This window comes from Populus euphratica, unplaced genomic scaffold (assembly GCF_000495115.2).
Source record: "Populus euphratica unplaced genomic scaffold, PopEup_1.0 scaffold226.1, whole genome shotgun sequence".
Taxonomy (NCBI): Eukaryota; Viridiplantae; Streptophyta; class Magnoliopsida; order Malpighiales; family Salicaceae; genus Populus; species Populus euphratica.
The window spans coordinates 185,493-199,947 of record NW_011499967.1 but is presented as its reverse complement, the minus strand read 5'-3'; the positions used below and the strand labels follow the sequence as shown (position 1 = coordinate 199,947).

The 14,455-nt window shown below is 32.5% G+C and overlaps 1 protein-coding gene across 1 annotated transcript; it reads left to right on the top strand.

The window, feature by feature from the left end:
* Positions 1–1,175: 1,175 nt before the first annotated feature.
* On the top strand, positions 1,176–3,968 carry LOC105138993 (uncharacterized). Its single transcript, XM_011045267.1, has 9 exons — positions 1,176–1,345; positions 1,471–1,673; positions 1,754–2,041; positions 2,127–2,185; positions 2,397–2,433; positions 2,553–2,624; positions 2,747–2,897; positions 3,009–3,140; positions 3,223–3,968. Exons 1-9 carry the CDS (start codon positions 1,253–1,255, stop codon positions 3,631–3,633), a joined length of 1,446 nt encoding a protein of 481 aa, XP_011043569.1. The 5' UTR covers positions 1,176–1,252; the 3' UTR covers positions 3,634–3,968.
* Positions 3,969–14,455: the final 10,487 nt, after the last annotated feature.

Below are 14,455 nucleotides of genomic sequence, written 5' to 3'. Positions count from 1 at the left end.
ACTTATGTTTTTTTTAAAGGTAAGAGAATTTATAAATATAAATGAGATATAAAAATAATAATAGGATAATTTAAAAAATTATACTTAATATGATGAGTTGATCCATAAATTCCATAACCATAAACTTAATTCATGTCATGTTTTAGTTTATAAGGAATATAAACATTAATTTCAGTAAATTTAATTAATTTGATTAGTTTTTTAATGATTTATTTAATCTGATTAAATTTAATGAAAGTTCAATCATTTAAATCAAATATTTTTTTTAAAAAATAAAATTTCCACTAAAATGTACTCAAGCAACATAAATAATTTACTTACAAAATTAAATAAACATTTTCCCATCCCATCATTTTATTCGAAGTAAAATTCGTGGACGACTTGTCGCTCCAACTTAAAAACCACGCGTAATCCATTTGGTAATAAACAAACTGTCGTCTACCATTGCTCGGATAATCGCCGATTTGTCGTCAAAAGACAACTTGGAAATGCAAGCACTGCCTGTTAACCACGGAGAAACTGAAACAGGTAAGGTCTGCACAAAAAAGGAGCAGCCAGCTTCGCCAGTAACAAGCCCAGTAGAGCTCAAAGAATGTATAGAAGAGTTAGTAAAGTTCACTCCTGGGGTTCAATTTAGGCCCCTCAAGGGAGTCCTCTTCTTACCTGCTCAAAGAAGATCAAAATGATCACTACCCCATTTCACATACTACTTATGGTAAGAAAGTATTGAACTTTATGCATTAGAAAATGAACTACTTTGATTTGTTGTTTCCGGTTCTTTTTCTTTTTGTGTTTGGTTTCTGGGAGAGTGGCATGCTTGGACTCATTTGGGCTAGTTTTGGTTTTTGATGATATTATTGATGGTTGCTGAGAAATTCAATGGTAAGGAAAGGATTGTGAAAGAAAAACAGATTCTCCTTTTGAAGTTATAATTTTAATTGGTTTAATGTAGAGTTTTTTTTTTTTTAAAGTTGTATATACTTGTATTGGGATTTATTCCTTTGGCCATTGATTGGTTGCTGAGAATTTATAGAAAGAAAAAACATGAAAAGGAAATACAGAGGGAGAGAAAGTTCGTGACTTTATTGTGCTTTGATTGAGATTGAAGTTGCCATTCAATCCGGAAATCCAAACTGGCCCATTTCCTTGGATGGAGAAAAGTACTTGGCCCTTAAGATAATGATTTCTTGGTGTTGTTCTGGTTCTATCAGGTACATATGTGCTTGCTGTGAACAATGTATCACAGACTGTGATGCAGCCAGATGATACAGTGAGGGTGGATCCTCTAAAGGATCTCAAGAAATATAGAGGAGGATATGATATCAAAAACAAACATTATTGGAGTGTAATTCCCTCTTAATCTCTTATTAATTCATAATTATGTGAAATCATGATGCTCATGTAGGAAATCAGTGATGCCATCATAATTTTAGCATTTATTAATGTAATCTCATGTTATATTTTTTGCAGTCAACCATGTTCACAGGAGTTCATGGGCATGTCATTGGGGTAATCTGGCTTCTTGGTGGCATAGCATATGGAGGCTTTCTGCTAGCAACTGTCTTTTGCTGTAAAAATAGAAGGAATGAAAAGCTGAAGAAAAGATTACCTTGCCATAAGCAATGCTACCTCTGGCCTATTCTCCTGGCTATATTTTTCACCATCTTAGCAATGCAAGTCACGTAACTTTTGCATTCCAAAATCCAAATAATATTAACTGATGCAAGACTAACAAATAGAAAACTATCTGCAGAACTGCATCTGGGCTAGTTCTTGGAGGGAATGCGAAGTTCCATTCGCGAGCAAAAACTGTTGTAGACATCATCATCGACACGGCAAACAATGCAACAAAAACCATGTACAACACAACAGGAGCAATGAAGGACATGAAAGAGAGTCTAGGAGCATCTAATCAAAGTGCTGCGGTTCAGGCATCTAGCTTCCTTACCTCCACATCAGAGAAACTTAATGTTGAGGCTGCTGATATACAAAGACAGGCCAGGAAGAATAGGCGGTTGATCGATAAGGGTCTCAAGATTGTGTAAGTCTGTCTCTCCGATCACAAATCATGTGTATCCATGTCCATTTGAGCTCCTCTAAAAGATAGTATATGATACTTGCTACAGGTATATAGTAACCACAGTGACAATTTCCTTGAACCTAGCTGCGCTAATTGCTCTTTCAGGTATTTCTCCCTATGTGTCCAACTCATTAGTCCTGCTGCCTTTTCGATTTAGTTGATTGATACAACTTTTGAGCCTCGTGAAATCAGAATGGAATAGAAAAAAAACACCAAAATCTGGCAATTTATTATGATTCAGCATCTGAACATCTATTCATTATTATGATCATGTTGAATATATTTCTCATCTAAGTTTGAATTCATTCTGTTGCAGTCTGTGGAACTCTGAGGTTACGGCGACCACTTAACATGTAAGTGAAATAAAGGATCCTTGCATGGCTGAAGCCGAACTAGCACACTTCCTAAAAGAAGGAATTGACTGTCAAGTACATTGGATTATACAAATTCTTATGATTTGTTTCTCTTGCAGACTAATAGCAGTGTGTTGGATCCTGACTGTTCTATGCTGGATATTTTTTGGGCTGTATTTCTTCTTACAAAAGTAAGTCTTTCAAGTTTTTTCCATTACCTCAATTTCTCTATTCTAAACAAAAGTTCATAAGAATTGATTGAGGAGCTGAGGTTTCTGAGTACTTATTGAGGGAAAATCCACATGTTCTGCAGCTTTTCAAGAGATTCATGCACAGCTCTCGAAAGCTTTCAACAGAACCCTTACAATAACAGCTTGAGTTCAATCCTTCCCTGCGATCAATTGCTCTCTGCAAAACCAGTCTTATTTGATGTCAGTCAAGGGATCTACAGCCTTGTCAATCAGGTAGATTAGCAGGATGCTAAATGTCATTTGCATTTTGTTTCTATCTGATTTAACCTCTGTCATTTTATCATGTGATTTACACTAATACCTTCTTCTGCTGAAACATCGCAGGTGAATGCAAACTTATCGACCATACAAGGATTGCCTTATACAGTGTGCAACCCCTTCTCAGCACCACCTGAATACCAATTCCAGCCTGATAAGTGCGCTTCTAATGCAATCCGAATCGGCGATATCCCACAGGTATGTCAAAGGGAAGATCAAATAAATTTTGTAGCCTAAGATCTTGCTGTTCATATTCACCACCTGAATTGCTATTCCACAGGTGTTGAAGGTATTTACTTGTTCCAGTTTCGACAACGGAACATGTGCCAGCGGACAATTCATATCACGTAATGATTATACAACAGTTGAGGCATACACAACATCCATTCAGAGCCTGCTAAATGTGTATCCTGAGATGGAAAATCTTGTAGAATGTCAAACAGTGAAGGACGCATTTTCTGAAATCCTTTTGTACCATTGCAAACCATTGAAGAGATACATTCGAATGGTGTGGACGTCGCTGGTGTTTCTCTCTTTAGTCATGGTGTTTTTGGTTCTGATATGGGCAAAGCTGGCTCAGCACGAGCAAGAACACCATTCTTTAGATGGTTTTGTTAAGCCACATCCGTCTGTCGCAAAGGAACCGGAAACTGGAAGCACAGATAGCTCAAACCATACTAGTCCAGTCTAGGATGTAGTAACATTATACCTAGGATACTAAATTAAATTCTGGAAGATGAATGGTGCAAGCCAGCTTCCATGAACACAGGATCAAAAATCATGATATACGATACTGTACAGGTAGATTAGACACATACCATAAAGAAGTGGAGGTCAGAAATCAAGAGCGCTGCAGAGATGGATTTTGTCCCGGTAGGGAGATGGTCACAAAATTTTCAGGAGGAAAGTCAATACAGATTTTTTCATTCATTTGATTGAATATCGGACCAAACCTAGGGGACCAACCCCACTATAGAATGTAACAAAATTTCTCAAGGTAATAATGTTAAATTCCAATTTAATTCAGATTCCCCCCCATATCTTCTACTTTTATTTGTTATGTTATTTTTTCTATTCATCCACCTTAAATTTACTTATGTTCTTGTAGAATGTCAAACAGTGAAGGACGCATTTTCTGAAATCCTTTTGTACCATTGCAAACCATTGAAGAGATACATTCGAATGGTGTGGACGTCGCTGGTGTTTCTCTCTTTAGTCATGGTGTTTTTGGTTCTGATATGGGCAAAGCTGGCTCAGCACGAGCAAGAACACCATTCTTTAGATGGTTTTATTAAGCCACATCCGTCTGTCGCAAAGGAACCGGAAACTGGAACCACAGATAGCTCAAACCATACTAGTCCAGTCTAGGATGTAGTAACATTATACCTAGGATACTAAATTAAATTCTGGAAGATGAATGGTGCAAGCCAGCTTCCATGAACACAGGATAAAAAATCATGATATACGATACTGTACAGGTAGATTAGACACATACCATAAAGAAGTGGAGGTCAGAAATCAAGAGCGCTGCAGAGATGGATTTTATCCCGGTAGGGAGATGGTCACAAAATTTTCAGGAGGAAAGTCAATACAGATTTTTTCATTCATTTGATTGAATATCGGACCAAACCTAGGGGACCAACCCCACTATAGAATGTAACAAAATTTCTCAAGGCAATAATATTAAATTCCAATTTAATTCAGATTCCCCCCCATATCTTTTACTTTTCTTTGTTATGTTATTTTTGCTATTCATCCACCTTAAATTTACTTATGTTTTTTTTAAAGGTAAGAGAATTTATAAATATAAATGAGATATAAAAATAATAATAGGATAATTTAACAAATTATACTTAATATGATGAGTGGATCCATCAATTCCATAACCATAAACTTAATTCATGTCATGTTTTAATTTATAAGGAATATAAACATTAATTTCAGTAAATTTAATTAATTTGATTATTTTTTTAATGATTTATTTAATCTGATTAAATTTAATGAAAGTTCAATCATTTAAATCAAATATTTTTTTTAAAAAATAAAATTTCCACTAAAATGTACTCAAGCAACATAAATAATTTACTTACAAAATTAAATAAACATTTTCCCATCCCATCATTTTATTCGAAGTAAAATTCGTGGACGACTTGTCGCTCCAACTTAAAAACCACGCGTAATCCATTTGGTAATAAACAAACTGTCGTCTACCATTGCTCGGATAATCGCCGATTTGTCGTCAAAAGACAACTTGGAAATGCAAGCACTGCCTGTTAATGTTAACCACGGAGAAAACTGAAACAGGTAAAGTCTGCACAAAAAAAGAGCAGCCAACTTCGCCAGTAACAAGCCCAGTAGAGCTCAAAGATTGTATAGAAGAATTAGTAAAGTTCACTCCTGGGGTTCAATTTAGGCCCCTCAAGGGAGTCCTCTTCTTACCTGCTCAAAGAAGATCAAAATGATCACCATCCCATCTTACATACTACTTCTGGTAAGAAAGTTTTGAAATTTATGCATTAGAAATGACCTTATTGGATTGGTTGTTTATGGTTCTTTTTCTTTTTGTGTTTGGTTTCTGGGAGAGTGGCATGCTTTGACTCATTTGGGCTAGTTTGTTGACTTTGGTTTTTGATGATATTATTGATGGTTGCTGAGAAATTCAATGGTAAGGAAAGGATTGTGAAAGAAAAACAGATTCTCCTTTTGAAGTTATAATTTTAATTGGTTTAATTTAGTTTTTTTTTTTTTAAAGTTGTATATACTTGTATTGGGATTTATTCCTTTGGCCATTGATTGTTTGCTGAGAATTTATAGAAAGAATAAATATGAAAAGGAAATAGAGAGGGAGAGAAAGTTCGTGACTTTATTGTGCTTTGATTGTTGTTTTCTTAATTAATGTTACTTAAAAGACAATTTGATATTGCTTTATTTGCTAATTTTTCTTTTTTCAGTCAGTGAGTTAAACTGTTGCAGATTGCTTCAGACAAGTTCCTCCACAGCCTCTGTACAAGTTCCTAGTGATGGCATTGTATGATTCTGTAACCTGTGGAAAGGCATCTAAGAAAAAGGACTTGGCGGATGAAGACAGTGAGTCCAAATGGAGAAGAGAATGGAATGATTTGAATCTGAATGAAGGAACTGAATTGGTAAATATATATTTTTTTGTGGTGCTAGTTTTTGCTTTCTATTGGTATCTTCACAATTCTTAACTGATTGTTTCAATTTTTATGATCATAAATAATTGTTGAATCTTATCAGATATTAAAGACTGTAAACTTTGAACTTCATGTTCAGGAGCCTTTCTTCACATAACTGAAAGGTACAGGCTGTTTTCTTGCTTATAATTTCTGTACCTTACTATGAATGACATTCACCTTCTATGTTGTATCCTTGTCATTTCTGGGGTAGTTAAAATTAGATTCAGTTAAAGGCCAATTATGGTGATTTGGTACCTTTTGTAGATGGGCTGAAAAAAATTGATGGGAGGTGTGCTGTAGGCGACTATAATTGGTAGAGTTGATGTCTTTTTACTTTTATGTAGTTGGTACACATTTCTTTCTGGTGCAATTTATGTTTTTTGACTTTTTATGTGTCTATTTTTGTTATTCCCCTTCGTTTGGTTCCAGAATGGCATCAGGAGCAGTAATCCTTATCAATAAGTGTGTTGCTTCAGGTTCAGGTTATAATAATTCCATTCAAACTTCCTATGCTTTCTTTTTGCAATTTGGTTTTCTAATGACCTCAACAATGACCTCTTCGTTTGGTTTCTAATGACCTCTTCTCAGCAAGATTATCATCGCCATGCTTCATTTTTTGAGATGTTGGAAGCAGGGCCTTGAAAAGTCCTTCATGGAGTAAACACCATAGCTGAAGGTAACAACCTGCACTTTACTGGAAAAAACAACTCGTTTTGGAAGGGCTCAGATAGTTTTTTTTTTGTGGGCCAAAATAAATGACTTTATGCTTAGTGTCCAGAGCTCCATGTCTCATTTTCATATCTTTATACCTCAAGTTTACATCTTGGTATTTTATGTTCATACCTTATGGTTCAAATTTACATTTAGTCCAATAATGCTGTCTTTTCAGGGGTTAGAGTTTACTGAAAGTTTTACACAGAAGAGAAGGAAAGATCCAATGGTGTCCTTGCTATTTGTGCTGCAAAATCAGCTGCCCAGCCCTACATTTCTCTAGCTACAATATCCTCCCTGTGAGTCTTCTCACTCCTTGGCCCGTAATGTTCATGCATAGTTGTCAAGGCATAAAGATTTTCTCTTCTCAATGGGCCATAAACAAAGGGAGTGGTGGAAATACTTTGAAACGGTCAAAGACAATCAAAACTGACCAGAACAAAGGAGATTTGCATTCTTGGTTCTTGATTACTTTTGTCAAGTTTTTTCTCATTGAAACATATGCTAAAAATGCATACAGCTTCTTTGAGATAGCTTAGTGACGAGTGAAATAGGCTTCAAATTTACTGTCGGTTTTGTGTTTCACATTTCAGTAAGCCACTGAACTTTGTTCTAGCCTTATTATTTCAACATCTGTTCCTAGGTGTTGGGTCAAGGAGGTCTTGAAAGCCCTTTGGGTCTGCCACATCTTCCATGTAAATTAAGTGAGATGCTTCCCCAGACAAAATCAACTAATTTCTCAATATCTGCATTTCCCCCTCTGATTTCTAAGCCAAATACATGATTATGACTTGCTATGAATTTCTTGCATTGTAACTTTAAATGAGAAAGAAATGCTGCAGCTGGTTTTAGAACACGTCCATAACTGAATGTAGACGGCTATATCTTTCTTTTGTTTTTATTCTGAATTGGAACAGTCACAGTAGATTGCTACAATTTTGTTCATGTTGACGTCTACTTATGAAAGCAAAAAACTAGCTCTAAATTGTTGCGATACTTTGAGTGAACCAAACCTCGGATTGATGAACTATTGCGTGAATTGCAGTTCTAGTGTCCAGTCTCATGTAACTTTCCTTTCCATGTTTATAAAGAAGTTGATGGCAGGAGGCTTTGAACAATCGGATATGGATTTGTTGCAACTAGACCATGTGGATAGTCTACCAGATAATTTTATGGACCAGATAGACATGCCATAGCTGAAAAAGAGGCTTGGTTGTGCAAGAGGACTGGTCTGACTGAAAATGCTGTTTTATTGTTTGATCTTGTCACTGGAAAGGTCAAATTTTTTTATTTGATTGTTGGATCACTTTGCTAGCTCATTTCAAGAAGGCTTTCAAATTAGGTATTGAAAATGCTGTTTTATTGTTTGATCTTGGATTTTCAGCTTTAGTTTTTATTTCTTGTTTAGGGATTCTAATTTTCTTTCTTTGTTAGTGTGGGTTTCTGACATATTCAAAGGGCTGTGCCTCCTTGAAGAGGCAGGGAATTAGAGAGAAATTTATTGAGTAATAAAGTTATTATTATTATTATTATTCTTGTGACCCTTTTCTTAAAATTCTATTTTCCTTATTCTTTGAATTCTATTTTATTTTCCTTATTCTAGATAAAAATGCTTTTCAAAAACTTAAACAATCACATCGATGCTACAATAGTTATCAGTGCCTGGCAGGTTGATTTAGGACCGGACTCTGCCCGGTAGATTAATTTAAGACTCTAGAGCTCTGACTGAATTAAAAAAAATAAAAATTAAGATTGTAGTTGGTAGTGATAATATCATTCAGAATCAGAATTACAATATTTTTTAATATAAAATATTTTTTTTAAATAATAAACTTTTAAATTTTATTATTTATAATATATATAGTTTATATTTATATAAATATTTTTTAATCTTTTTATATAAGATATTAAAACATCAAATATTTTTTAAAATTTTTTAAAATTAATCCAGTGGTTTCTTGACCAAGTTAACCCCAAGCCAAGTTTAATAACCATAAGTATTATTATTATAAATATCATTATTTTGTTAATATTATTAATTTTACTATTATTGTTGTTATTATTATTATTAAAATCATTACCTTTATGTCATTACTGTCAAAGTTACTACCAATATTACCATAACAAATCATGATTATTTAACTTTTATAAAATTTTTTTACTTATTTATTTACCAGAAATTATAAAATTTATTAGATGAAAAATATTTTATGTTATATTAGCAAAATATTTACCCAAACCAAACTCTCCTTGAAAATATAAAAATGTTTTATAAGGTACACAATTTGCTGGTGGATATTTTAATGAGTGTTGTAAAAAAAAAATAAATATCATTATTATAAATTATTTATTTTAAATTAATATAGATATTTGAACTAATTTTCATACACCACTACTAATTCTACAAACTCCAAACTCTGAAAGCATTATGAATTATTGAAAAATCCAGTAGTGCCCAAAAAATAAAAAATTAAGACAGTGAACAGAGAGCCTTACTGTTTTGTCCTTAACCAACTGTTCATTTCTCAGTTATATTCTACACAATAAAACGATTGATTGGGTATCTAATATTTAAAGCATTTCACAACTGGCACACACTACACCATTAAATATATTTACTTACATATTCATGTTCTATCAATGTAAGCTATATAATTTATTGGTAAAATTCTTACCATTGATGAAATCTATTTATCAAAATATTTGTTATTGATAATTTCTTATTTTATTATTAATTTTGCTAGAAATAAAAAAAAAAACCAAATACCTACGAAACACTGACGATCTTATAGACAGTGAAACGTGCCAAAACAATTTCTTACGAGAACTTTACTAACAGAACAATTCCATCTGCATTTTCAATAGTAATCACTGATAGAATGGCCATCGGTGATTGTGGCATAGATAGTAAATATTTCAAAACTCTATGTAAAATACCAACATATATTTCCTGTCGGTAATAGTAATGATAAACAGTAACAAAATATATCCGTCAGTGATTGTGGCATGAGTGGTAATTGTTTTGCAACTCTAGGTAAAATATCTATGGCCTGGTTCCATCTGTAAGACTGTCAGTATTTATTTAAAATATTTTTTAAAAATATTTATTAATAGTAAAAAAACTAATTAACCAAATAAAAAACCAAATAAAATTGTATTAAATATTAACAATATAAAAATAATATTAAATAATATTCATTACAAATTTAATGTGTTTTGAAAACAAAATTAAACTAGAATAACAATAGAGCTAGAGGAGGAGGAGGAGGCTGGTTGTTCCCGGGACCGTACTACTAAAAAGGGGTTACACATGTATCATCACCCATCCTTGATCTAATTTTCATGACAATTTGACAGAGCTGATCATAATCCATTGATAGTTGTTCATATTGTTGTTTCAAGGCCATGAACTCCTCAGACTGGGTGCTCGATAATGATGAAGAGCTCCTAATGGTTGAGACACTACAGGCTGACCGCAAGTTTTCGACTGTAGTGTTGGAGAGCTTGTAGACCCGATTTTTATCGGGACCATCAAAAGATCTTACCTCCATCCACAAATTCAGATCGAAATCCAGATGATTCGAAGGATCGTCCCCATATCTCTCCCTCAACCGACTATTATATGTCTCCTGATTTTTTTAATCATCATATTCAATTCAAGAAAATAATAACTTACAAAATAAAATAATTAAACAAACATACCATGAAGTGTTGAGCACAGTTATCCATGAACTGTTGCACCCTTTTTGGTGTTCTTGACTCCGCACATGCGCGTCTCTACAAACAGCTCTATTGGGCTCGGCTTATGTCCAAGAGACATAGCCTGTAAGGAAAAAAAAAGGTTGCAAGTTAAACATATTTATAAGCAACAACAGATTAATTAACAATATACTTCATTTAAATTAATTTTATTATCCGTTTCGCATGTGCACTGAACGGGATAGAGTCGCTAGTGTGCGTGGTCACTAAACCATGAATTTGCCAGTTCTAGTTGTCGGCACTGGAATGTGATTGTCGTGCAAACCGCTCAGACATCACGTGCTCAATATATGCCATCCATATATCCCCCGAGATGAATGGCGGTTTGAATTCACTCCAAACCACCACCTCATTCCATCCTTCAATACAGTTATCTCTCATATCTCTTTTTGCTTTTTTTTTTTTTTATGTATCACACAAAAAATCACGCAATCTACTTTCATAGTAACAAATTATAATTTAGAACATAAAATTATAAAACAAAAATAAATATTATTTTCAATGCTACCTAGTTGCTGCGTGATTCTCGTATACCTTCCTCACAACATTGTTGATCGCACTATCCCACTTAAATCTATGTTGTGTATATAAATAATTCATTTAAAATAAAAATTGTACATGATATAAAATTATAAAAATAAGTTGGAAATTAAAAGTTGACACCTACCTAAAATCGTCGAAACCATGCATTGATATTAGGTCTCCATTTAGGATATCTGGAAACTTGACTCCTTTGAAACAATAGAATTTTCATTGATGATTTAAACACTGATATTATTGTCCGAGCAGCCTCAATGTTTGTGAACTTGAAATTAAATAAAATTAATAAAATATCAATTAGTTGTTCATAAATTATGCTATAAGTATTTAAAAAAACTAAAATCTAAATAAACTAATATTGAATGGTCATCCTTCCATTGTGCTTGATACTTACGGGTGAATTAACCCTGTTATGAAGGCACACCATCTCTACACTGTGAAACCGTGCTAGAAGAGGCAACATCATAAGTTGACGCAACTACCTCGCCGTGATCAGCACCTAAGGATAAGTCCTCCTCGCTGCTAGAAGAACTAATTGCAACCATCTGTTGATGAAGTGCTGTAGATTTCATTCTATATATCTACATAAATTTATATGAATAATTACATAATTAATTTCAATTATTTAAAAAAACTTCAGCAGCATTTCTCCTATACTGGAGACTACTCACAGTTTTCAAACCTGTAAATCTTTACGATAACCACAAACCAATTGATTCCATTGGAAAATCTTATATACAACCTAACATCTATAGAAATTCAACATTTATATATTTTCAACTAACATCTATAGAAATGCATAAATAATAATTAAAATTAATGGAAATAATAAAAAACATAACAATCAATAATAGAATAAAATTGAGATAAAACAATAAAATTTAATTCTTCATTTTCAATTACCATTTTTATGGAAAATTCAACAATAACAATTAAAAGAGACTAAATTATCAAATAATTATTACAATACAAATAATTAAGTAATTAAATTTTCATTCAACATATCTACACAAATTTATACAAATAATTAAATAATTAAATTAAATTATTTAAAAAATATTTGCCAGCACCTCCCCTATATTAGAGACTACCTATAATTTTCATACCTACAAATATTGATAATTACACAAATATTGCAAAATCAACTCTATACAACGTAACATCTATATATATTTTCAACTAACATCTATACAAATTCATAAATAAAAATTAAAATTAATCAAAATAATAAAAAGCATAACAAAAAATAATATAATAAAATTAATATAAACTAATTAAATTTAATTATATATTTTAATTAACATTTTAAATGTAAATTCAACAATAACAATTCAAATTTAACAAAATTTTCAAGGTATTATGGCAATACAAACAATAAAATAAATTTTGACAAATAAAAAGAAAAAACTAAAGACTTTAGAAATGAAAAATATTTACCTTAATAGTGTGTTGATTTCAAGATTCTATCTACAAACAATACACAAAACAAAGAACACCATAAAAATAATTATAATTAAAATAAAAAAAGTAAAAAAAATATAAAGTTAAAGAAAGGAGAATACATACCATTTAATATGTTGAAAACTAAAATCAAAACAATAAAAATTCACACCAATTTTTGCAAAAACAAAACACAAATGGAGAGGAGAAGAGAAGATGAAATGGGAAACGGAGAAAAAAACAACCACGGAGTGGGGGGGGAGATGGGTTTTATACCACAATTTTTTTGACGGATATACCAATGAAAAATAGAATAATATTTTTTTTTGGCGGTGAAATTAAATTCTATTGATTGGTAATGTCCGTCGGTATTTAATTGATTTTCACGCCAAAAATTTGAAAATCCCTTCATATTTTTCGACATCCATCGACAAATCTGTTGGTAATTGTGCTGACCAACTAGGAAGTCTAACAGTCACACGCATTAGGATGTGTGCCATTCGTCAGTTAATTCGTTAGGAAATCCATCAGTGATTGTGGCAGGGGCTGAAATGTTTTTGCAACTCTCGGTAAAATACTGACGAGTCATAGTTTGCTAGTATAACTATCGATGATTATGGCAAAATGCTGTAATTATTTTACAACTCTCAATAAAATACTGACAGGTCACGGTATGTCAGTATAGCCTTCGGTGATTGTGGTAAAATACTGTAATTATTTTGCAACTCTCGGTAAAATACCGATAGGTTACAATCCATCGGTGTTGTGTCAAACTTTTGCGTGTTTTGTTTGTATTGTCTATCTATCCTCCTGTATAAAAGCTTAAATTGAAAACTTACAGGATGCACAACAAAATAACAAGAGCAAACAATTATAAAATAAATATTTCATGTTCCAAAATATCATCTATAATATTACATTATAAGAAAAAGGCTTTACAATATATTTAGTCAAAATTTTTATCTTCGTTCTCAATTGAATTGTTATCAGATTCGTTGCACTATTCAATGTGGTTATCATCTTCTTCATCAACATTCTCTAAGCCACTAGAGCTCAAAACAACATTCAACTTCTCAACATCAACATCAATAAGACTATTATTGAAAACAGAAAAATTTAAATTTTCTTCTAAATCAATCAAAGGAGCAACTTGGTGTGGTTCAACCAACTCCCTAGCTTGAAATACTTCATCTATCACACTTGTGTCTTCGTTCTCATCCTAAATAACCTTAACACGACTCCTCAGTTTGGTTTTTAAAATGGATAACCAATCAACTTGATTAGTACTTAAAAGTGTATTTTTATCAAGGTTTTATATCATCATTTTGCACTTCAAGTATCAATAACTTCTTAACTAAAGTATATTTTATAATAATATATCTAATAATATAAGATACCTTTAATTTGTGGTAAATGTTGATTTTAAATGCAGGCCTATCACATAAATAAAAGGATTGATTAATAAATTTAAGAACTGAAATTGAAAGGACAAAGAGATGGCTAAACTTAGAAAGAGATGCCGGTGCAATCCAAACCGGAACACTGTTCGGTAATTGGTCATATCTAGAGTTGTAGATGATTTAGGTCTACTTTATATGGATGGAAAGGTAAGATATAGGCCTCCAACTTTCATAGAAGCCCAAGATTTAAAAAGGCCATTTTCAAGTCCAAATTGTAGCAACAACAAAGAAGTAGGTATCTGTCTTCTAGCCCAAACACTATTCAGTGTTTGACCCATATCTGAAGTTATAGAAGTCCAAATGATCTAAATTGTTTACATAAGAAAGCTGAGATAATTTCCTACAATTTTCATGTTTTCAAGTAACTCCAATTTTGATGTTATCAATGATGTTTTGGGCAGACAAG